The sequence below is a fragment of the Megalopta genalis genome, chromosome 3, assembly GCF_051020955.1.
Source record: "Megalopta genalis isolate 19385.01 chromosome 3, iyMegGena1_principal, whole genome shotgun sequence".
Taxonomy (NCBI): domain Eukaryota; kingdom Metazoa; phylum Arthropoda; class Insecta; order Hymenoptera; family Halictidae; genus Megalopta; species Megalopta genalis.
Genome location: NC_135015.1, coordinates 22,247,193 through 22,272,091, shown reverse-complemented (window position 1 = coordinate 22,272,091; position 24,899 = coordinate 22,247,193). Strand labels below are relative to the sequence as shown.

General features: G+C 48.5%; 1 protein-coding gene across 2 annotated transcripts in view; it reads right to left on the bottom strand.

The window, feature by feature from the left end:
- Window positions 1–101: 101 nt before the first annotated feature.
- LOC117218985 (icarapin-like) overlaps window positions 102–24,899 on the bottom strand; it is a 35,340-nt gene continuing 10,542 nt past the window's right edge. The window contains exons 1-5 of one of the 2 annotated variants that reach the window (XM_033467783.2): window positions 12,928–12,986; window positions 9,741–9,832; window positions 9,522–9,659; window positions 1,514–1,602; window positions 102–1,412 (exon numbers count right to left, since the gene is read on the bottom strand). In XM_033467783.2, coding sequence (XP_033323674.2) covers window positions 1,215–1,412; window positions 1,514–1,602; window positions 9,522–9,659; window positions 9,741–9,832; window positions 12,928–12,971 — 561 coding nt within the window. In that variant the 5' untranslated portion in view covers window positions 12,972–12,986 and the 3' untranslated portion in view covers window positions 102–1,214. Of the gene's footprint in view, window positions 1,413–1,513; window positions 1,603–9,521; window positions 9,660–9,740; window positions 9,833–12,927; window positions 12,987–24,899 lie in introns of those variants that run through there. The other variant, XM_033467785.2, reaches the window with a different exon arrangement.

Genomic DNA, 24,899 nt, shown 5'->3' with positions numbered 1-24,899 from the left:
TTATCAATTTCGACGCGGAGTAAGACCGTTTAGAATCAATGAATATACAAAAATTCTTTAGAACAAACCAGGTACGCGATGTGAAAAATAACAACAACGGATTCGTGTCAACGGTATTTATTTATAATATACTAAAATTTGTCATCGGAAAATAATTTTCAGGCGAAAAATTACATCGTGCGTTATACAAAAATAGAGAATCTATTTTTCAGCTTAATCCTCTCTCAGTCGGAAGCTATGATCGTGGTTCGTCTGTCTCTTAGGCTGGCTGATATTAAACTGCATTTACGCGCTTCTAAATGCCTTTCGAGGATTCATCGGTATAAATGAAATACGTTGACGGTACAAACAAAATAAAATGTTGGTATAAAATTTTCGTTATACGCTATATTCTTGTCAGGATTCTCCAGGAGTTAGAAAAGGAACGCGGGTTCCGGATGGAGGAGAGCGGAAGAGAAATCTTATTCACCTGTCAGCAGTTGTTGTTACTTTTTGTAACATAGGAAGAGCTTCTCACTTCTTTCTATAAATACTTATCACTGTCGGATATTAAAGATAGCGCGATCTGCAACCGCATCCGCGATCGCGCGGCAAAAGGACGTACCTCGTATTTTTCGATCGCGTTCACATCGTACGCGCGTTTTCGCAGTTTCGAGCCTGCGTCGAAGAAATCGGTCTTTCCAACGCACAGCAGCTGGACGCACGATCGCTCGAAATATATCGTCGTTTCGTCTTCGATTCGCGGATACGGTATTGTTGATAAATCTTATATGGAATACGCTGCATAGGAAGACAGCTTGCTCGTCGTCGCGTTCGCGACGAAATAAACACTTTTAAGAGTTACAACAATGTCGCTTTGTTATAGCGTTCGACATAACTATTAGGTAACGTATGTATATAATATATGTATATGTACCATTTCTAACATACTACGATAGTCGAGGCACTATCGACGCGCGATAGTCGGTCGATCAACGGTACAGGGGGATCTCGTCGAAATTGAATCCGAATCGGTGATTCGTTCGCCCTCGAAACGGAAAACATTTGGCTCGCGATCGTCTTCGAAGTTCGCCGATACGCTGGTAGAAGAAGCGCTAACAAGAATAAGCTGCGTTTAAACGTTTCCGAAATTCTGAGAGACGCGTACATTCGTTCGAAGAAGGCGTCGCTTCGGATTCAATTTCGCGACGAATCGTTTCGACGATTTAAACGTTTCAAGCATCGAGGGTCTCCACTTCGTTCTTCGGGATATCGGTCTCCTCGGCGACCGGGGACACCGTCATCTCCTCGGCCGTGTTCGTTTCGTTCCTGGGCCTGATGTCGATCACGCTGAAGCGCAACACAGCTTTGTATCCGTCCTCGTCGTCCGTGTACGTGGTCTCGTTGATCACGACCACGTGTCCGTCGATCACCTGAAAACAGAATTCCATTTAAATCGCGAACGCGCGCCGTTGTTCCCGAAACCGGAGAGTTTAGGCTCGGTTTCGAGTTCGAACCGTGACGCGGAACTTACCTTGGTGGTAGAGGTCGTGTTCGCCGTTTTAGGGACTTTGCTCCAAGGACCGCCGAACAATCCGGGATCCATCATTCCCCTCAAGTGATCTGAAAAAGAGCGAAAGAACGTTCGAAAACCGAAATTATTCTTGTTCTCGATTCTTCTACGGGAGGATCGGAGATTCGTTCGGCGCGCTTGTCTACGTATGCGAGTAGCATAATCGAGAACGAGTTAGCTCGTACGAGAGGTTCCTCGGACAGGAAAACGATATCGAGAAAGCCTCGCATCGACAGGCACGGATCGACCCGTTGGCATAATTTAAAAGCCGGGTGTGTAAGACGGTGTAATTATTTCTATAGCATCGCTGTAGAAAGTTCGGATCAACCGCTTTATTAGCGACGTAACATAATGGCTTAATAATGTCCCTAACAACGCGATTTTTCTATGTCACCACCGAGGCCGTTTTAGTTTCTCCTATGTTATCGCGGCGAATGCAACAGCGGCGCGGTGTTCTTATTTCAGTAATCCTTGCACGAAGAGCTCGCCTGCATACGAAATCGTGCAGATGTTCGTAGATCGAAGGTGGCCCGTTTACGCGATTCTACCGAGGTATGGGAAACCGATAAATAAAAGATAAGCAGCCTCGGTGGGTCGCGACTCGCGCGACGCGCCGTAATTGTTTTCACCGCGAGTTCGAGCCGATCCGAAATTTTCCTCCTCGGAAAACCGTTTCCTCCTAAAACGGTTTTCGTCTTGGCGAATTCGCTTTCACGGAGGTCCGTTCGCTTCGCGCGACGATACCTTCGACGTTACGCGCGATCCGACGCCGATGCGTCGACATTTTCCGGCTCGTTTTCGCTCGAGTAGACGATAATATCGTAACAGCAACGACGTCCGAAGTTGCGCGCGCGGTCTCGATAGCCTTTTTGCCGCTAAAAACTCGACGATTTTTATCGGGAGGAAATTTTTCAACTTATCGGCAGGTGGCAACGGGTTCTAAACCGTAATGGCGATTACATTATTAAATAACTATCTCGGTGCTTTGCGCGCGGCGATATCGATTGCCGGCACGGTTTCGTAAATCTTTGGATATTACATGGTAACGAAGAATTACGCGATCGGCGGAAGCTTCGCGCTTCTTCCATGGAATTTCTTCCCTTTTCTTTCCTTTTATCGTACGAGAACTTTGTTCCTTCCGGGAACTTGTTGTTTCATGGCCAAGAATTCGCAACGAACGCGCGATCTTTCGTTTCTTTTTCGGAGGTCCAAAAGCAGACGAAGAATCTTCCGAACGAATCCGATCCGCGATGCGTGCGTTTACGCGTCGACGTTGTTTTCCGAAAAATGATTCGCGATCGACGGACCCCGCCCGATAGAAGCTACCTGGAAACGACCTGATCGGACCCGATCCTGTGATTCCGCGAGCCGCGGCACGGTTAGCTTTGAACAAAGTTGTTCGGCGAACCGAAACAGGACTGTTTTTAAGCGAACGTTTCCGTTCGGGAAGCCGTTCCGGTGTTCGAAAACTCGAACGCGCCGTAACGAAGTAATCAGAGTACGGTAAAGCCTATCTCAATTAGGAGAACGCGACACCGTTCGGATTTCAATCTTACCGCGAGCGGAATTGCGAGACGATCGTATCGAAATTAATACGGCGTCCCAGCGAGAATGTTTCATCGAATTTCCCGGTCGTTTTCGTAACTTCCTGAAACCTTTAACGAACTCGCGCAAATTTCTATTTAATTCTGTTCGCACGCTTTATCGCTGTCCATGTGTATATACGCGCGAACCAACAAGAACCATCCGCACGCGGATGGTATAATAAAATAAAACGTTGTCCTCGTTAGCGAAAGCGATGCTATCGATTTTCTTATTTTATTCGAATCTTCGTTTTTATAATCGTCGACGATCGGCGACTATAAAAATGAGCCGCGAGGCTCTCGAATAATCGTGTTTCGTGAAAAGCGACGCGAAAGTAGCTTCGTGGTAGAATTTTCGTCGGTCAGCCGCCGGAAGAGAAGCCGATTCGACGTAATTTTTACGCATCCGTGTGCAACCGTGTACGCGTAATAACGTTGCTCGTTAACGTATTCGCGGCGCGGTTATCTCAGCGATGCAACGATGCTATTTATATTCAATATTTATCTTCGCCTCGATCAGCGGCGATTATGCTAATATGCCGGATAATCGATTTTTGCGTTGCTCCAAGGCCCTACCCGCGGCCGGGATTTCGATTTCACTTTTCTGCTCCTACGGCGCGTGGCGCGCTGCTCGAAGGCTCGAAGGCTCGAAGGCTCGAAGGCTCCGAGGCTCGGAGGGCCGTTGACGCCGTATCGCGCGAACGAGGCCAGCGTCGAGCATCGGCGTCTCGCGAAAACTTGCCGAGCGTATTCGCACCGCGCATCGAAATCGTAGCCGATCCCTCGATTCAATTTGCCATTATTTATCTCGCTTCGAGAACAACTCGCTCGGCGAGGCGAGAACTCTCGAACGCGAAATTACGCTTCTATTTTTAGACTCGAAACGGCCGAAAGGATCTGGCGCTGTTTACGCAACGAGACGCCGAATGAAATTAACGTGTACTTTTACGCGAGCCATCGATTATTCCGATAATGTTCGGTTCCGATTCGAGACAATGACTGTGGTAACAGTATAATAATTTTCTCCGGTTCCCGCAAGAATTACACGCGTTAAACGATGTAGCCAGCCAGCCAGCCGAGCGTGTATAACCGGTATAACCGAGGCCTTGACACCGCTTTCAGCGTCTTTGCGAGCACTCGTCAGAAAATGTTCGTCGCCCGGAAGATTTCGTCGCGGGAAGAAAACACAATTTACGTTCCGTTCTCCGAACTTCTCGCGCGTTTAATTTCGAATTATTTTAACGATCGATGGACGATGAATCGATCGATTTCGAAATACGCCGGACGCCTGGTCGTTCGCCTCGAACGCTTTCGCTGTTCGTACAGGAACGAGGGTCGCCTAAAAAGATTTTACATACCTTTTCTTTTCAGATAAGACTGTCGCGTCTCCTCCTCTCTATCGATTTTCGTACAATTCGAAACGATTTTATGCGTTTACTACGCATACGTATACGTTCGTCCGTGAAAATCAGTTCGAAGAACCGGTTCCGTTAATCGAAACGAACGGATCTGAATACCAAATTGTAACTGAAAATGGCGCCTGCTAGGCACCAAATTATTCGACCGACGACAACAGTTCCGATTCTGGCGGATTTCTTGTTCGTTCGGGCAAATTTTGCGGCTGTTCATCATCGGCGGAACGCTTCTGTCGATGTTTCAACGGTGTGCACAAAATTCGTGACATTTCCATGTAACGATACGCGGCGCGGCGCGGCGCCGCGCGACGCGGCGGCGTCCGGCATTATACGCGCGAATTCGTTCGTCAAATATCGTGGCTATAAGCGAGCTCGTTATCGATCAACGGGGTATCGCGTCCTACAGGATTACGGGATTTTTCTGTGTCGTCGATAATACCGGCGAACGAAACGATCGGGAAATTGACGGGAATACGGTCGATGGCTCCCGTGTTTTTCTCCGGCTAACCGCATCATCGTTGTTGGAATATTTTTCGCTGTTTCGGTGCTCGGTGAAACGGGAGAGAATATCTGTGTTTCGCATCGCTTCGAATAATACCGCTCTCGTATTAATAATATCGTATCCCTGTAGAACGAGTCGAGTTTCGGCGAACGTCCGCGACCGGACTCGTCGCGCACCGGGAGGGTCGAGCAAAAGGCGAAGCCTCTAAACTCTAATTGTAAGCGAATATAGAGTTGTGTGCGAGGCGGGTATGAAATGTCAAAGACAAAGGTACGCGCGCGTCGAGCGAGTAGGAAAGGAATCCTCGTTTCGAAAGGACTCCCCTGCCCGGTCCGCGGAATCAACGGGGCAACGCGATTCGTTCTACTTATCCGATACTGGAATAACGAGATTCGTTTTTCCGACTAAAGATTACGTACAGTTTTAGTTTTAATTAATGCGTTGCGAAGAGAACCGGCGCTATTGTCTCGAGTTTCGAAGCGACGCGCAGCGACGCGAGCTCGCGGACGTCCGGGACAAAAATCGTAACTTTTAAACTAATTAATTTTCGCGACCTAATCGTGTTAATATATTTTTGAAACGAATACGAAGACGAATCGATCGCGTCATAAATAATACACGGTTCTGTTAACAAATATCGCTACGATTTTATCAACATTTAGCATCGCTGTTCTTTTTTATCGGGGGTTACTATTTTGTTCGCGTTGCTACGATCGCGTTATGAAAGAGAGAAAAGAAAGAAAAATTGATCTTTTGATTTCTTCCATCGCGAGAAGCTGTTTCCTTTTCCAACTTCAACGAAATCGTTCGAAATATTCGTGCCAGAATTCGTTTCCGAATCCCGCGGAAGAAGAGGGACGGACACGAATCGCGATCGGCTTCTCCGATTGCAACGTTCGAATAATATCGTAATGGTTCGCGAGCGGATCCCCGCGAAAGGAGACTCCGTTACGTGTCCCGGTTGCGTAAACCTTTGCAAAATGCAACTGCGCGGGCACCGTGAAGTTTTGCTTTCAAAGGTCGATTCTGGTAACCGGTACCAAGGTCGGCACATAATGAATTTTATCCGAGCGACGACGCGAGGCGAGGCGAGACGAGGCGACGCACACTTTCACTGCCGAAAGGCCTTTTAACGGACGAGCGGCAGCGCAGCGCAGCGCCGTTAATCGGGACAAGGAACAGGAGGAAGAAAAAAAACTGTACGATTGCGCGCGGGTCGATCGTGTACTTCATTATCTGGAGCAAGCAGAATCGCGGAGAATGAACGGCAATTTTCGGTAATCGTCGATTGCACGATTCGACGAGTAGTTATTCAAATCCTGCGTTACGTATCGGCTGGCTGCCGGAATAGAAGAGGAGCTCGCCGTGCCGCGCCGCGCCGGGATTAAAAAGTTGTCTGGTTGCCGAGAAAAGAAGCAGCACCTGCTTTTAAAGAACGGCCAAATTTTACGCTCGAGAACGGAAACGTTCCGATCCGACGATGAGCCTGCTACGCGCGCGATGGGCTCCGCAAAAAATGCTCGGAAAATAGGTTCCGTCGAAAAGGATGAAACAGGCGTTCGCTGGGCCGATTCGTATAAAAGAATATAGAGGAATACGGAATCGTCCGACGATAAATGTCCGAGAAACGTTCGGCCGTTCGGTCGATTCGTTGCGTCGGAACGGAGGGTCTTCCGCTTGCCGTTCGCGCGACACTTTACGCGGCTCCGTGTATCGGAAATCTTGTATAATCTAGGACGTAGCGAGTATTTCGATGAACTTGGGTATTTAAAAAGATATTTCATTTTTCGACGCGAATCGCCAATAATAATCGGGAATTTGGTAATCGGCGACACCGTTGCCCGTATTCCGTCGAACCACGGAAAATCGGATCGAACCGGATTCGATCTTGAAACGTTCGCCGACGCGCCGGTTTCTAACAATTTAGCGGAACGGCTGTCCGGCGAAATTCGCGACCGGCGATATCGTAATCGCAGGAATCGATGCCGGTCTTCGCGCCTCCGCGCGAACGCCGTGCGTAGAAAGGGCGTAATTAGCGCGGGCTATTTTCTTTCGCTCCCTCGGCGCGAAACGAAATAGTTGAAGCAACGAAAAAATTTCATTCGCGGACCAGGGGAAGAAAAAGGGAGAAGAGAAATACTAGATTCGAGACGCGTGAAATTCCAGCGGCACGCACGGTGTACCGGTGCACGGGTTACACGGACTCGCGCGCTGCACTCGGCCCGTTGTTCGGTTTATTCGTTTTCTGCCGGGAGTCGATAATACGATATTAAACGAGATACCCGACGACCTTTGGCCGCTGCCGCGCCATCGCGAAAGACCGTGAAACGTTCGCGCGGCGCGGCGGACTTTTATTTTATAATATTACGCGTCCGCGCGTTTCTGAGAACGCGACTCCGTTTCAACTCCGGTTCGTCGCGAATTCCACGCCGTAACGTCATCGATCTTTCGGCTCGTCGCGCATCGGACGGTTTTTCCGTGTTTCTTCTTCGGTGTTCGCCTGCTCCGGCTTTTTCCTCGGTCCTCCGTAGCTTCGATCTTCCCCTCGTTCGTTCCCCGATTCTTCGCCTCTTTCGCGTCTCCGCCTTCGTCTTTGTCTTTCCCCTTTTGTTTTCGTTCTTCGCGGACGACTCGTCGCAACGGTACGCGGACGTATTCGCGAAATTGATCGGCGAACGCGAGCGGAGGCGCGTGCAACTGGCAACGAATCGCGGATGCTCGCCTCGAAGACTGTAAAATCGATTTTCCGTTACGGAAGCGACGGAAGGAAAAAAAACGACGACCGGACAAAGGAAACGGAGGGGTCCTTCTCGGTTTCGACTCGAACGGAGCCGTGGTAATCGCGACCGGCTAATCGAGGCGATAATTTCTGCCAATTACTTTCATCGGTATATCCCGAACCGTCTTCTTCGTTTTCTTTATAGTCGATATAATTCTATAATTGCATCGATTCGACGGCACGATTGGGACGGTCTGGAACAGCGCTCGTCTCGTCGATCGCTCCGCCGATAATGTGTCCGATCGGCGACGCGTCCCGTCTTGCTTACTTTTTTGCAAACGTCGTACTCGAAGGTGGTCGAAAGTTTCCGGTCGACCAACCGAATACTTCAATTTTTGTTCACGATCGTGCAAAAGTGGTTCGTCGTTTTTACTCGAGAAGAACACGTTGAAATACTTTAACCGAGTCGGGCGAGGGTTGCGGACGGCTGTAAGGTGTGATTTTGCGCAATTTTTATCGAGCGGTTCGGAAAATTCTTATTACGTTACGACCGTTCGTTACGGTCGTCGTGAAGCGAAAACGATAGATTCCAGGTTCGAAGAACGGGTCAGAGATGTACGATCGAAACGAACGCGTTCGAGCGTCGAGGTTCTAGGATCTCGTAGAAGATACACTCGTCCTCGAAACGCAGTCCGCAGAGATATCGCAGCGCGCGAATTTGCGAAGGGGCAACAGAGACTCGAGGCGCTGGAATTGGTCGTTCCGCGGTTCGTGCGTCGAAACTGGTTCCATCGTTGCTTACGAGCGAGGGGCCAGGCCATCGTTATTGCCCGTTTAGGGTAACTCTCGCTTCACGACCGACCGATTTTCTTTCCCGGCAATTTCGTTCGCGGACGAGCGGCGACCTTATTCCGAAGTCGCGACGAAACGCGGGATATTTCGGGAATTCGAGCGAAAATCGCGGCGCGAGGAACGACGATCGGCCGACGGTACGCGCGCGGATTTTGCACGCGGGTGTTCGGATCGCGCACGGTGTACCGGAAGTTACACACCGCGCGTAAGCGGGACGCGAACGCGGTTGTCCGCGGGCCCGTGTAATTTTACGTTTGCGATTGTTGAAACGTGCGCCGCTCGAGCGGACAGAGGGGGCGCCGATCTATTGCGAGACCTTTGTTGTTCGCTCGACTCTAACAAGGAGCGAGCGCTTCGGATGCGGCATCCTGCGATTCTCGATGAAATTCAGCGGCGGGACAGACCTCCGCCTCTGCCAGAAAATCGGTCGATCGATGTCGGAAATACGACGATTCGTGCGAAAAATGCCGTACGAAAATTGAAAGAAAATCGTATCGAATTAAAAACGATGCCTATACGCGATCGATATACCGCGGATCTTAGTGCAAAATAAAAATTGTCTGCTTCGATTGGAAGTTGGAATCGATGCGTCGACGTTTTTAGTTCCATTCGATCTGTTCCCTATTTTATTCTATTCAATTTCAATTTCTCCCATAAATTCATAAAATCCGCGGCGTTGCTTTTCTCAACAATTTCGATGGATCCATGGCATTTGCTAAAATAAATCGTCTTTCGAGACTCGCGGTCGCCTTCGATTCGTGCGTTGATTTTGCACAAAGGTAGGTGGTTCAACGATAAAAGTCTAGGGTCCCGTTCTCGAAAAGAACGTTATTCCGAGAAAACGACGTTCGCCGTGCCTGCTTAACCGAGCAACTCGACGGACTTTCGTGTTACGTACCTTTCATGGACAAGTACCATCTGTACATCTGGTTGTAGATCTGAGAGATCTCCTGGTTCACGTCGGGAATATCGAAAGCTACAGGTTCGAAAAACGGATCCACGTATTTCCTTTCGTCGCTGTCATCTTCGCGCGCACCTGTAACAGAAGATAAATTTCTCGTTTGAAAGTAAGCCAAAATCTGACGAGAAGAAGTCCTCGGTACCGAAGACGGCTTACAATTAACTGGAACGCGTCGCGAGGCGTCTTCGCTGTACCGCGAAGCGGTGCTCTTAACATCCGTGGACGTTGAAACTTCCACGAGCGAGCAACTGGAAATGAATTTGAACTTCTCTCGCTTCGTATTGTTCGTACAAGTCGACGATAAAGAGGTGTTCAACCGTTGTGATCGAACGGTAGCTAAGAAAGTGCTAGAAAGCGCAGCTAAAATGTTGGATCGCTGCCTACGCGAATGGACGTCGAAGTTCTAAGCTTTTTATCGTCGAATACATATTGTGTAAATCGATCCGGCGGTCGTGGAAAAAGCGTATCGAAGTCGACCGCCTAATCCCTTTTGCTCATTGTCGCGTCTTACGCGTAATCCTTTCGAATATCACGCCGCGCTCGCTGCTTTGCAAGGAATTTGTTCGAGTGATTTACCGTGGAGCCCTTTTAGTGCCACGTCGCTGCTACCGAGTCGATCCTACGGTCAAACAGCGAACGCAGGATTCCGTAATTCTCCGCGGAGAGCGGACACGCGCGAGCGAATATCGATAATCGATAATCGATAATCGATAATCGCGTCGGCAAAGATTTGGAAAAACGAAGAAACAGGTTACCGCGCGAGGTCTCGTTTGTAAAGTGTCGAAGGATTACGTGTACTTAGAGGCTCGGCCTCGAGCTCGGCTCGTTCCGCCGCGCGTCGCGCGAGTTTCAATTTTTACGCGTATCTCGGAAACAGCGGCGAATCTTCGACGCGAAAATTTCTTATTTCCAAGAACGACTCTTCTCCTAGCAAGAACAATTTATCGAACCGAATGTTCGCAACGATAATTAAAAACACGATTCGTTGACCGACTCGCGTCCGCGATACAGATACCAACTACAGGTTAATATCGCGAATATCGTACAAAACTCGCGATATCGACTCTTCTATTTGGTTCGACGTTGATCGCGACAAAATCTTTGTCAAGGCAATTTCGTTCGTCCGTTGCTACGCGTTCTCCTGTAAATCTACGGGACGGACGAATCGCTCGATCGACAGGTTACGCGGTTGGTTATTCGAAAGAGAAAGATTCCATCAAAGCAGTCGCGGTCCCTCGATTCGATTTTCCCGTTTTAGCGAAGTTTCCATGAAATAAATCTTTGGCAGTTATCCGATTTGTCTGTGCGTCGATTCGTATCGACACATGGAGAAGGTTAAAACCAATCGAAGTCGATCTAATTCCCGGGATGCCCTGTAATATAACTCGATCCGAGAAGAAATCCGCGGTTTCCGCTATTCGAGAAGAATTGTCAAGATCCCGCGCGTTGCCTCGCGCCGCCTCGCGACGGCAGATTCGAACGTTTTGACAGACGACGAGGACGACGAGAAGTCTTATCGAATTCTGCTCGAAGGTCCTTCGCGCTCGGCATGGATCCGACGCGCGTCGATCGCCGTCGATTAATTTTCACTCGTTTTGGTTTGCTCGCGATTTCTTGCAATTCGATTCTCTCGCCGCGGATCGCGTTCTACCAATCAGCATTCTCTTTGGATCAGCACGAATCGCATCCGATGCGATCGCTTTCCTCGAATAACGAGCAATTTGAGAAGCTCCGAGGCTAGAATTTCTTGCGCACCGCGAACGGTCGAATCTGTTCTCGGAACAAGAACGGCTCGAATACGCGGGAACGAATACTTTTCTTTTCTTTCCTTCGTCCGCTACTTCTGTGCCGCCATCGTCGCGTTTATCGGTGCGAATTTCCTCCGAACAGAGTAAAATATTCATCGCGAGTGGACGCGGAGTATTTTCGATTTACGAGAACATCTGTTGCCAAGAGGCGTTCTTCTCGCGGTATGATAACGAACGTACGCACAGAAGTGGATTCGAATTGGTCCGCGTGTCGACTTTCCTGCAAAATCGGGATTTCTTTGACAAAAAGTTGCGTCGCCGTTCGACTTATTTCGAGCGATCGGCCCCGAGGCGTTTGGATCGGGACGCACGCGATCCGCGGTTATCGAATATCGTTTCGAAAAGTAAGAATAGTTCAGCGGAAACGATACGTTCGCTCGACGCGGTTCGTTTCCAAGGTTTTCGAAAAAATACGAGGCTACGTTCTTCCACATTTTACGTTTTCCTCGCTGCGATCGGATCGTAGATGCGATGGATCGCGGATGGTATACGCGCATATTTTGTTATCTATGGGTCTATGCGACCCCGAGCGAACTTTTCTTTAATTTCAATAACTGGAAAAAATGAAAATCTGATATCGATCGCGTCGACCGACCCGGCGATTACAGCGATCGGGAAAAATTGGATCGGAGAACGGATCTTTACGATATCGGCGTCCACGTACCGCAGACTTCGGAGTTTCTCTCCAGGGTCATTGTTTTCGATATAAATTGTCCGGCCCTGTAATAAGAGGGCATTTAGCGGTAAAGAATTCGGTCCATCTTATAAACTGCCGGCTACCGATACTGGTTAACAACCGAGAAATACGTATATCACCGGTCGCGTTCTCGACTATTTTCAATTAACTCGGACATATCGCCGTCATTGATCTTAATTGACCTTCCGTTTCCTTCTTTATCCGCAACCTGAAATCGCCGCTTCGGAACTTCTTAAAAACCGTTTCGCTTCGGTTAGGTTCATCGATCGCGTTTCGCATCCGACGCGTCGCGCATTTTTTTGCTATTCGCACCACAGCTTTTTCAATCCGAAAGCGATGGTATTCTCGAATCTTGCGATTCGGTGGGGGCGGTACGATAGAATTTTAACGAATCGAACGCGCGTTTTATCGATAGACGCATGAAAATCCACCGTCCACGCGTAACTCTGATCGATAAAAGTACCGGTAACCGAAAATGTTTATCTTTGTCGTTCATGGCTTTCGGTTAAATTATGATGTAGCGGAAAAACTAACGCAAAGAACGGTCGAGTATAATAAAGTCTCGTTACACACGTCCGAAGGAAAGAGTGGATTTCAAATTGAATGTTTTCCAGTTCTTGCGCGCATTGATGCTTTTTGCAAGCGCGGTTGGGTCAATGCGATGCAGCCTCTAGTTAAGAAACGTTTGTCGCTACCTAATATACCCGCGGTACGAATAAAGTATAAAAGCGTTATATTTACGTTAATAGCTCGAGAATGAAACAACAACGTCCTCGAATTCTTGCGAACGTTTTTCTCATTCGTATTTTACGCGTTGAATTCGTTGCAATTTACTCACCGATCCTCGAATTGCCGCGAAACGGGTCCTAAAAGTAGGAACATCTTGCGACTAGATTTACTAAAAACCTATTTTCGATTTTCGATTCTAATCGCGCGAATAATTCTATTTAGTATCGAATGTAAAACCGTAAGCGAATCGTTGAATCGACCAATTTCATGTTCGCCGCACTTTATCATTGTTTAAAGTTGTTTCAATATCGACGATCGTTTATAACAAGTAACCTTTTTAAACGGTCTTGAACCGAAGCGTAGATACGGATTGCCCATAAAAAGCTTGTGTCGTGGTTGAGCTTTTAGGATGACACGCGAAAGACACAAAATGTTATTTTATGTTTGACGACTTTCCTCTACGAACTGGCCACTGAAATCGGACAATTTTGACGACCGTGTTTGCAGCCTCGATTCGCTCTTAGCAAATCTGTTCGAAATGTTTGGAACACTGCGTGACAGAGACTCGATTGTAGCCGAGCATTTCGTATCGATAACCTTTTCCTCTCACGTTTTGTGCGCGCCGCGCCGCGCCGCTCCGCTCCGTTTCGTTTCCGTACACCGTACTGTACATTCTACGCTGTACAGTCAGTGTACACACGGCCCGGCCGCGGGGCGGGGCGGAGCGAGACGGGGCGGGGGCCCGGTCCTCCCCTGAGAAATTTCAACGCGATCGATTTATCGGACGTGGTTTTTTCTGTCTTCCTCCTCCACGCTTTCTGAAGTGGCATTAGGAAGGTTTAATGCGATGCCTGCAAAAAGGGAAACAGAGTGTAGAGCCGCGACGCGGCGCGGCGCGGCGTGTAGGTGCCGAATGCCGAGTGCCGAGTGCCGAGTGCAGAGTGCCGAGTGCCGGTGCCGAGTGCCATTCACTGCAGAAGAAAATAGACGGTGGCATTTCTATCGCGGCTCGGCCTTGGCAAAATTCCATTTCTTTTCCACGAGATCCGTGCCCTGAGCAAAAACTGATATTTCCGCTGGCCCCCTCCCCTCCCTCTGCCCCGCCCACGCGTCTGTCTCTCCGGCACTTTTTTCTTGCTCCGGGACCGCATCGACGAGTTTTGGCATACGTATGTACATGTATCCGCAGGGACACAATTTTCGCCGCTTTGTGCTCGCACTTTTGCTCGATGATACGAAATCGAAGAGTCCGAGCGAGCGTCCCCCGCGGCTTCGATCGGAAATCATCGATCTCGGAAATTAACGACATCGAAGAGAAGTTGCCGGATTCGCGTTCGTTCGAAGTAAACGGTCCGATCGTGTAATAGGCCGAGGATCGTCGCGGAGATTCGCAATAATTTCGCAATTAATTTCATTAAAGTCCGAGCGGAGAAAAATTTGCTTCATTAATCGAGACATCGTTTTTAATCGGTTTCCTCGCGTTCGGAGGGTTCGCGCGTCCTACAAACGCGTAAAGATCCGGTAATTAGTATGCGAATTGCGAAGTTGCGAGCATTCGACTCTGTCAACAAGTGACTTTCCGCGGGCAGGTATGTATGTGCGTCGATGAATCCTGTCGAAGTAACATGCGACTTTCCGTTCCAGTAATGCAACTTGACTTACCGTCGCGTCGCCGGAAGAGATACAGCGAATTCGGAGCAAACTCGAACGGTATGTTAATTTAATAGCCTTCTGGGTCAAACACGCGAAAATATTCGTATCTGTTGGTTACTCGATTACTCGCGTTTTACCGAACTCCCGATGTTTGCCAACCTGGCCCACCTAGAACCATGCCTCCTGCCATAATCGCGTTCGGTATTTACCCGCATGCTGCCCACCGTCGCGCTTTTATTCGATTCGATTCGATTCGCCGCGTCGTACCGCAGTCGCATCGCGGATAATTCTAGTCCTTATCCGTGAATCCGGCGTAAAGTGCGAAAACCGTTGCTCCGATGCGAATCGAAGATCGATAGCCCTGCTCGAAAATGTCCTCGTTTTCGAAGAGACCGACTCGATTTTTCCATCTTCGCCTTGCTTTTATCGATCGAATTATGCCGCGACACGCTTCCACAAATTAGCTTAAGTATAATTCGATCGGTTTGGTAAGATCTATTCGAGTAAGTTGAACCAATTTCCAACCGTTCCGTTCCTTTTCGAGCCGGAACGAGCAGGATTTCTTGCTAAGAACCCTTCGTTCGAAGGGGTCATTGTAAAAAGGGCCTTGTCGTTGTTATAAAAGAATATGCGTTAGTCGCGTTTAGAGCTCGGTAGTTTCAACGTTTACATCTGTTTCCGACAATTCGGATGGAAAATTTGTATTCCGCACACGCGTTTGGCCAAATTGAAAAGTAAACCGGGAACGGGAACGGGAACGGGAACGGAAACGAGGACGGGAAGGAGAGGAAAAACGGATAAACTACGAAAAACCATTTTCGAGAGTTAATTATTCCACTTGGAACCGGAGGAAAAAGCCAGGTGGTAATATGAAAAGTTATTGCAGCAGTGTTGCGTTTCGGGGCCGAGAAACGGACACGTAGACAGACCGCGAAGATTCATTAAACACGGTCCCGAGTCCCGTGTCCCGCGTCCCGTGACGCGGCGAAGCGCTTAATTTTGCTGCTTATCAATTCTGGTTCTGGACACTAGGTAATTATAGTAATTATGGTAAAGCATCGATGTAGTTAGAGGATACCAGCAGTATACAGGGGATACATGCGCATAGCGGCGATACAGGGCCCCGGTGACAGTGGCCTACGCCAATATTAGGATGAACCTCTTAGCGAGCTTGCAGCCATAACCATTGACACGGCCACTTAAATTAATAGCCGGCAATTAACCGGATAATAATGCCGGCCCCTATGCACCGTGCCGATTCCGATTTCGGTTCCGATTCCGAATCCGAATCCGAATCCGAACGATCGCTGATAAAAAGACGATCCCGAAATTTACGTCGAGATCGGTCGCTAGCTATTTCTCCGCGATAATACCGCTCGGTCCGATCGGTTCGTCGGTTGCGCTATTCAGAGTTTAGGCGACCGAAGAAAACTATGAAATTGATCCGCGTGTAAAGGCACGAAATATCGTTGCTCGCCGGTATCGTACGCATGCATCTAGACTACAGATATTCCCACCAAATTTATACCGCAGTCTATCAAGTCGTTGCAATTGTCAACCGCCGGAAATCGTAGAGCACAATGAACGGCGCGCGGCTCGGCCCGGCTCGGCGCGGAGAAGGCTTTATGGAAATCGATACGAAATACGAATGCGCGATAGAACTTGCGTTATTTTAACCGTCGTTCGTGTCGCGCTAATTCCGACCGCTCCGTTATGCCGAATCTTAACGGAGGAAGCTACAGGTTTTTACGGAGGAGAAACATTTTCCGTGCAAATACCAAAACTCGGCAGCTAAACGGAATTCCGTTTCTTCGTTCGATACCGATTAGTTTTCAGAAGCCGGAAACGACTCTAGAATTCGTCTCGTCTCGTCTCGTTTCGGATTTCGCTGCATCATTTTTGCAGTAAACGCGCGAAACTCGCGGTTTCGGCGATAAAAATTAACGCGCGAGGGGTCGTAATCGATTTTACGACAATGGGTTTACGCGAGTACTCGAGACCGTGTCGCGGAACAGCAACCATAACGGTTAGAGGAGTTCGTAATCGATTCGACGGTCGACGCGCTTCTCGATCGAATCCACACTTTTCCCGTTCGGACAGGCACGTAACTTTGAAATTGAATGCCGCTGCTCGAGGACACGATTAAACAAATTATTACAGACTGACGCGGGTCGTTTCGTCGCGCTCCACCTCGTTAGCTGGAGGATGGAAAACGAGAAAGTTTAATCGAAGGTCGTCGCGATCTCTGTGAAACACCGATGACATTTTCCACCGTAGAATTTCTATAGCGGAATTAACCACATAGCGAGCTTTACACGGCAAAATTTTCAGTTAAACGGCGTGGCGCGGCTCGGCGCGACGATTGTAAAACTTTTTCATTCGAAGCGAAATCTTTTTAACCAAAGAGAAATCCTTTTATTCAAAGAGAAACCGTATTATCGAACCACGGCTAACAATCGATGCGTAAAATGATAAAACGATGCGGATATTCGTTGGAAAAAAGAAACACGAACTGCGAACGATTAAAAAAAACTGTAATAACGGTGTAAAAGCAATTTTGATGCGATACAAAGGGAACCGCGAAATATATTTCTCGCGTCGACGAACAAAAGTCGAGGTTTCCTCGAAATATGAACGCGGAAGCGATCCTCGCCGAGCATACGTCAATTAGTTCGTTTGCTTTTTGTACCCGACCGCGGTCCGCTTAACTTCGGAATACCAGTTAATCCGAATGAAACTTAACATTTAAAGTGCAAAGTGCTGCTGCGGTGACCGTAAAAAGAGGATTTCGACACCGTGGGCTCCAGCTCCGATGTCTATGCGGAGTCGCGTAATCCACGCGTTCATTTTCGAAAGAGAGCCGTTCTAATTGTTTCTCAGCGATTCGACTTCGTTCTCTAACACCGCGATCCGATCGAAGTCATCCGCGATCTTCGGATCGCAAACTCCTCTAATTCAATTTCGTATTCGATCTCTTCGTTTCTCCTCGTCGACTCGATACATGCTCGCGATCGTTTCTACCAAAGTTTGGTCTCGGATCCTCTTCGGGTCTTTTCGAAGCTGTTCTTAATACTTGTACGAAGATAATGGAGCGAGAGCGGAGGAAATGCTAGAGCCGTAAATCTATTCGGGAGCAAAATAGCGTAACAATGAGCGATACAAAAGTACGCTTGCCCGGAAAGTACGACTCGACGCGAAGATGCTCGTTTCAGATAATTGTGCGACAAAGAAATTAGCAGGAGGAGCATACGAGACCCTCTACGACGATCGAACAGAGTAGGCCACAGGCTGGACTCGATTCGCGATTCGGTGGTCAAGATCGGTGAACGAGGATTAGACCTCCCGGGCCTCGGTCCCGGGGTGCTCGAAGAAACGAGTTTTCCGTAATCGTGCGTGATTCATAGCAAGCGTGTAAATCTCGTACGGTGACATTTACCAGCTGCGAACGTTGTCCGGTTTCCTGCTGGTTCGCATATGCCCGAACGCAATGCCCACATTCTTCGATCGCTGCGATCGAATTTTCGAAACACGTCCGATGACCGTGACTTCGCTCTCGCGCATTCAATCGACTCGCGGTTGCATGCTCTTACCTCGGATGCAACGATGCTGCACCGAGCTTGCTACTACCGTGTAACAACGGTAACAGCGACCTACCATTGTCAGAGTATAGCTCGTTTCACGATTGGCGAAATCCTGAACGTTCTTCCATGGGAAACGATCGAATTCCGAATAGAAAATTGACTGGCTCTTATCGAGGATGCGTTATAGAATAGAGCAGAAACGATGCAGCAACGACGCCGTTATCGCTGTCGCTCGAACTATTTCTTCCAATTACGTTGAAATTGCTAAATAATTGCAGATACTGTAGCAAGTAGCGTGCACCACGCGATCGAGAAAACATAAAATCTCGGAGACTCGGAGAGATAAGTGGTTGAACCGGTTGCATCTGTTGCGAAGTTCAGCTTTCTATCGGACGAGAAGAAGAGCATGCCTCCGCGAATGGTCGAGCGAGGCGGAGAGAAGGTCGGAAAGAAGTCTGCGGAGAAAGAGGGAACGATGCGGAGATCGGGGCAAAAAGTGCGAAGCCAAGAGCGTCGGCATTATGAAACTTGAAATCGAAATTGGGCGGGAGAACGCGCACCGTGCACCGAGAAGCTGCACTTCGTGCTGAAAGCCTAATGGCTCGAACAAACTTATTATTGCAAATGTACGTGCGCGTGGATGCATTAATCCTTGGAAAGCTGTGCACTCCATTACTTTGTTCTCTGTCGACTTGCGACGGAAAATAAAGTTGGCAGATACGACGAGCAGCTACAATGACGAGACGCGTGATGCAACAGATTTTAAACGCTTTAATCTTTCCTAATGCTGTAGTTGTTTCGAAATCGTGGATCAACGGTTAAGAATTTCTGAAAAAATGGTTTGAAAATTGCAGCAATCTCATCCATGGTCCACTAAATTATTTAGATCGATGCATCGTTATTACGATACATCGAAATTACATATCGCTGGCTACGCGAACACGTTGACGCACAAGGGGTGCATTAGCGCGCCGGTGAGAAAAGTGGAATGCAGTCTCTAAGACACGGGACAGATAAGCGTGTCTTGTCACGGGCTTCGACAAGCTGGACCACGAGGGCGAGTCTTGTCGCGTCACGCGTGGTCGCAACAAACGATACGTATCGGATCGGATCGGCAAGAAAGCGGATTTGTGCGGAACTCGAAAATGAAAGATTAGCAAAAGTATTCGAACGTTATAAACGAACGAAACGTTGCTGTTTCGAACCGTTAGCCGTTTGAAAGGAAAATGATCGAGCATCTTTTGGCAGAGTCGTTGAGAAGCCTGTTATTAGGTTACCGGTGTCCAAAGGATTTAGAAAAGCAATTTAACGGTAAACGGCGAAAATTGGCCGGAGGCTAATAATTTTCTCGTGATCCGGCATAATTTTCGCTCGACTTTGGAGCAGTGGATGCATCCTTCTCCGCGGCAATACATTATTACATCGTTAATAGCGTCGGTTGAAACGTTAAGCAAGTATTTACTTAACCCGTTTCACGCGTTCTCCTTCCGCCTCGGTAAGAAACGCATCTCACGGTTACATCTTACGTGAAAGTAATGCAAAAGATTCGAAATAAAATCCTTCGGAGTTTATGCAACAGTTATGAAAGTTGCGTAAAACTTATAACGAGATCGTCGAAAGCGAGCGAGTTAGAGGTTCGTCGGAAAGATGTTTCGCGTATCGTGTACAAATATTACGTAATATATGGTACCACAAACCGGGTACCACGTTTTACGCGATACACGACCAACGCTATAGGCATATATTTTGAAATCTTGTAGATCGACCGAGGGTCTCGATGTAAACTGGCAGTTTCATACCGTATTTTACGAAAGACTTCTTCGAGTTCCAAACCCGAAATCTTCGACCACCTTAGAGATCGATTCGGTCCAGGCACGAGCCGTAGGCGGTATCGTTGTCGGAAGACGAAGCAGTGGCAACCGTAACGCCGCGCTATACGTCCACAAAGTTGTATTAGAATGGCCAGTAACGCGTCCGCGAATTCCGCGTACGCGAAGCTTCATGCATATTGCATTTTGTCAGCGCGTGTGCGGCTCGAGTAATAAAGAAGGATTATCATAATGAAATTCATTTCCAGCTATGCATCTACGTAATGCGGGTAGAGTAGGAAATGCATGCGTTGACTCGCTCGAAAGGATATACGATTGACCGTGAGAGGACATCTCTCTTCTCTCTCTGTCACATTTTCTATCTATCCGTCTCTCCGTTGACCTCTCTCTCTCTCTCTCTCTCTCTCTGTTTAGTGTCCTCGTTACGCTCGTTACGCTTGCCAAGTTGCGGAAGCGCAAGAAATTCCAAATACGGAGGCACGTACTTGGAAGAGCCGTGTGCGAGTCCGTGTACAATATACACAGAAGAGTCTATCAATCGTCTGGAAAGTGCACGGTGCATCGGTAAAGAAACAAGTTCTCCACACGACGATGATTCGCCTCCATCGACATCGACATCGCCGTCGCCGTCGCTATCGCCGTCGCTATCGACGTAGACATCGACATCGCATCGACACGGACACGGACATGGACATGGACATGGACATGGACGACGACGTCGGGCCACTTCGGCATACACATTTCCCGCTAGATGCCTGTCGATAATTGGAAGTCGTTCCAGTTCTTCGCCTCTGCCAACTCTCATCTTGGAATGCGACCGGCTCTGTGCCGGCGCCGCGCCATGCCGACACGATTCCCTCGAAGGATCGGTGCACCGGTGCGCGATGCTCGGTGGTGTATTATACGCCGAGAAAGAGCCGCAACGCGAACCTCTCTTCACGGGTGAACAGAGACAGGCCGGCTCCGATCGTAAGTACGGTGTTGCTCCGCGAAGATAGCCGAGCGAGGCCCGAGAGGTGGCCGGGGCAAAAAAGCGAGGAGGATCGCGGGGAATACCAGAAATGTTAAACCTATGAAATTCTATGCCCCCGGATCGCCGGATTGTGATTAAGCGAACGAGCGGACCGGGGAACGAGGTAACTCGGCAGCCCGAAGGAGGAGGAATGTCGAAAAAGCTGACTCCTATAGAACCGTAAGATTGCTGGTTCGTAATTAAGAGGACGGGCCAGAAGGAAGTTGAACGAAAGAGAGAAATTCCGTAAGTACCGAATCGATTCGATTTGAAAATCCCCTTTCTAGACTCGGCCCGATCGAGTTCATAGTCGGGATGATCGGGAACAATCGTCCCGTGCTCGCCGCATAACCATCGAAATCGATGATATTCAACGGAAGAAAATAAAATCGTTTGCTTCTTCGAAAAATGACGCTTTCGAGGATAAAATACTTTATTTGTTCTAAACGTTGTTTAGAACGGTATCTCGAACAGCGTTTTACACGAAACATACCAGAGACAATGGTGCCGAAGTTTCGGACATTCGTCGAAACGCTTCTTCTCGAAACGAGTTATGGAAAAACGCGATCGTCGTATGCAAGAAATCATGTCGCACGGTGAAGAATGATGCTGGTTTCTGAGAGAACGATTCGTAAAGAAAGAGAACCAGAGTCGATTGCCTTCGAATCCGCCCACGTTGGCGTCTACGAAAGAAGCGGATGTCGTGTTCCGTTACAAACAACGGGGAAGCGCGCGAATTGAATTTTCAAAAATCACTCGATCGAGAATCTGTCGCGCGATTACGCCGCTCGTATCGCGTAACAGCGGTGTCCCGTTCACGGCGGGGAACGCTTCGAGAAACGCGCGATTAAGAAACCATCCGCGTAATGGACAATTCCGCGTCGCGTTCGCGATCTCGATCGGCTCCTGCGTCCGCGTGTTACGCAATGGAATCGAACGACAAACTCGACTGCGAAAGGATAAGGAAGGCGCGCGACCAACACGGCTGTAACACGCTCGCGTCGATGTCGATGTCGATGTCGATGAATTCCTTCGCGTACATGCTAGACGGAGAACGTTTAATAGTTTCATTCCGCGACCGCTGCCGCTGCAGGCGCGCCGCGCCGCTTAGAGCCGTCCAAGGAGAGAGAACGTTCGCTCATGCACTTGAACTTCGAGTGCATCCTGCCGCTATACCGGTTCATAGGAGTGGAACCCGAGCAACACGCTTGATGCGTGCACGTGTGCAGTTGTGCACAGGCTGAGTGAAATTAACGACGCGCGAAACGGTGTTCGGGAGCCCGTTTCTGTTCGGAAACGCGACGGGTATCGATCGATCCCGCGTAGATGGAACATCCCATGTCTTATCGGCACCCCGAGTGCCTTGCGCCGACCTCCAATTTCCGTGAAATCAAAGTTGAACCTCTGTTATCCGAACCGATCGCCGGAATCCGAACGTTCGAGAACGGCGTTAAGGATGCAGCGTCGAATCGAATCCTCGCGTTCGGACAATAGCGAGAGCGAACGGAAATTCGAACGTGTTTCGATAACGGGAAGCCGGGTATCGGTAACTCGGTTAATCGAGGTTCGATTAATTTCGTTAACGAAATCGAAACTTCGAAGTTGGTCTTTCGACGGTTTTTCGAGCACTTTAGAGGAGAGATTTTTTTAGGGAATTTTCATAGTCTCCGATGCTTTGCCCCGGAGCTCGATGCCTTCGAAATATTTCTTCCAAGTTTCAAGTTCAATTCGAGCAGGATCAGCGAAGTCACGAACGTCTCGAGCATGCCTCCCAGAGGCGTGTCTTCACGGTACTCCGAATACTTCGAAACGTATTTCCCGCAACCACGATATTTCACGAACCACCGAATCAATTTGCTTGAAAAATTCTGAGTTTCATTGGGATTTCGCGCGTTCGATGGTTCCGCATCGAGCGGCGATGGTCGCGACGAGAGACGGTGCCTATTCGATTACAGCGTTTTTATTCGGCGATGGACGCCACGACCGGAAACGGTGAACGTCGCACCGTATTCGTATTCGTAATAGAATGAAGCGATAAGCCGACAATGAGCTTGGATTGTTAAGTACGCGATAACCACAGGACTGTTAACTATGGATACGTATACCGTTATCGTCTTAACAACGGTCGCGCGGAGCGTACCGGTACGATGATCAGCCGGGCCGAGCACCCTAACACAAGAACGCTCGTCCGCTCGTCCGCTCGACCAGGAATATTCTCCGCCTCGCCTCGCCTCGCCTCGCCTCTCGCCGGAATTCGAATAACGATATATGTATTACGGCGAGCGATTAATTATAATCGTCGAAATTATGTTCCCCCGCGAATAGACGAAATAGCCCGAATATCCGCTCGGAGAATCTACTTGGTACAGGCCCGAATAGCTCTGTCCCAATCGTTTCGAGTACGATCTTCCGAGCGCCGGCATGCTGCTATCAAAGCAACGATCCAAACATTTCCGAGGAACCCAAAGATGTTGGTCTCAAACAAACGCGAAGCGAGCAAGCGACAATTTCTGCGTTATTGTTGAAGCAAAAGTCGCGTGTACACAATTAACGCGTTAAGCGTGAAGCCGATATTTCTGGGTTTTCCGTCGAGGCGACAGGCCGGCGTTATTTTTTAATCTCGATACCGCCGATGCCGTCCAAACGATAGGTTCGCTGTCGGTCCCTGGGAACCGACGCCGCCCAAACGGAAAGTTCACTGTCAGTCCCAGGGAGCTGGCGTTTAACGCGTTAAAGACGAAGATGTCCTTTGAAGCTGCGATAGTAGGATGGCGTCTTTTGTTCGAAGAAGGGGCTGTCCATCGACGCTGGGTGTATGGAATTACTAAAGCCAATTGTTTCGTATTACCTACTTGATAAAAGTAACGAAGATACATTTATTCGGATACGCGTAACGATTTCTGTAACGATACACACCCGAAGGTACTTTATCGAATAAAACGAGCGTTAACGCGGTGCCAACGATCCCGAAAATTGTTCTCGTCCGAATCTGAAATACCGTTTATCTGCCGTGAAATTAAAAAAAGTATTATTTGGAAATTCTTCTCGATACGATCGACCATAATTTCTACAGTTCTACACGCGTATAATGCATCTTCGTACGCGGAAGTAAACGATCCTGTATTCGCGATATCCGGAAGAAGGCGGAAACGAACGACGATCGTTATCGCCGTTATCAGAATTCGTTAAAAATGCTATGAAATTGATTTAGCCCGATAAATAACTGTGCTCGCGGCAGCGCGAAATGTTTTCCCGTCCGCAAATCGAATTATAAGTGTTTCAGTTTGTCCGCGCGATTTAGTTTTTCAACGGCCGTTCTATCGAGCGAGGAAAGAAAAGGCCGAAGAGAGGGAAACGATAGGAGATGAGACTCGCGTGATTGGTTCCAAATGAATTTCCAACTAACCAATTCAGTTCCGATTTCCACGTGCGATATGCACTCGACTATTCATAATTACTGGATAGTTAGCGGCTACCGGGGTCCAAGTTTATGGCTTCGCAACTCGCAACTCGCCGGTAATTGGATTGTCTGCCGACTGACCGAACGCCTCCATAATTCTTTGTACGCGGCGTACAACGAGAGCGCCGAGATACCGATTTCGTTCCCTCTATTCGTTCCGATATACTCTTTTTGCCCCTTTCTAGCGCATAGTCGCGGCGTTTTCAAACAGTTTTTCGCGTAACTCGTAAGTAAGAAAGCGAGTAAAGCATTATCGTTTACAGTTTACCTGGCACGACGCTTCGACGTCGTTCCCCGCGTATCGACCGCCAATGTCGCGCAACGCGCAACGCGTCGGCTTTCCAAATTCCTATCGACAACGAACGAAATGTATCGTTCGTCGTCGAGTATCTTCTCTTATTGTTGGAGTTGCTTCATTTTTGTGCCGAATAGTTATGGTTAAATAACTGTGATAAATAAATAACAAAAATGTACATTGTTATTATTAAAAATGTCGATAACCTCGGAGTTTTCGAGAAACGTTTTACCTTTCACGATAGTTAGCTG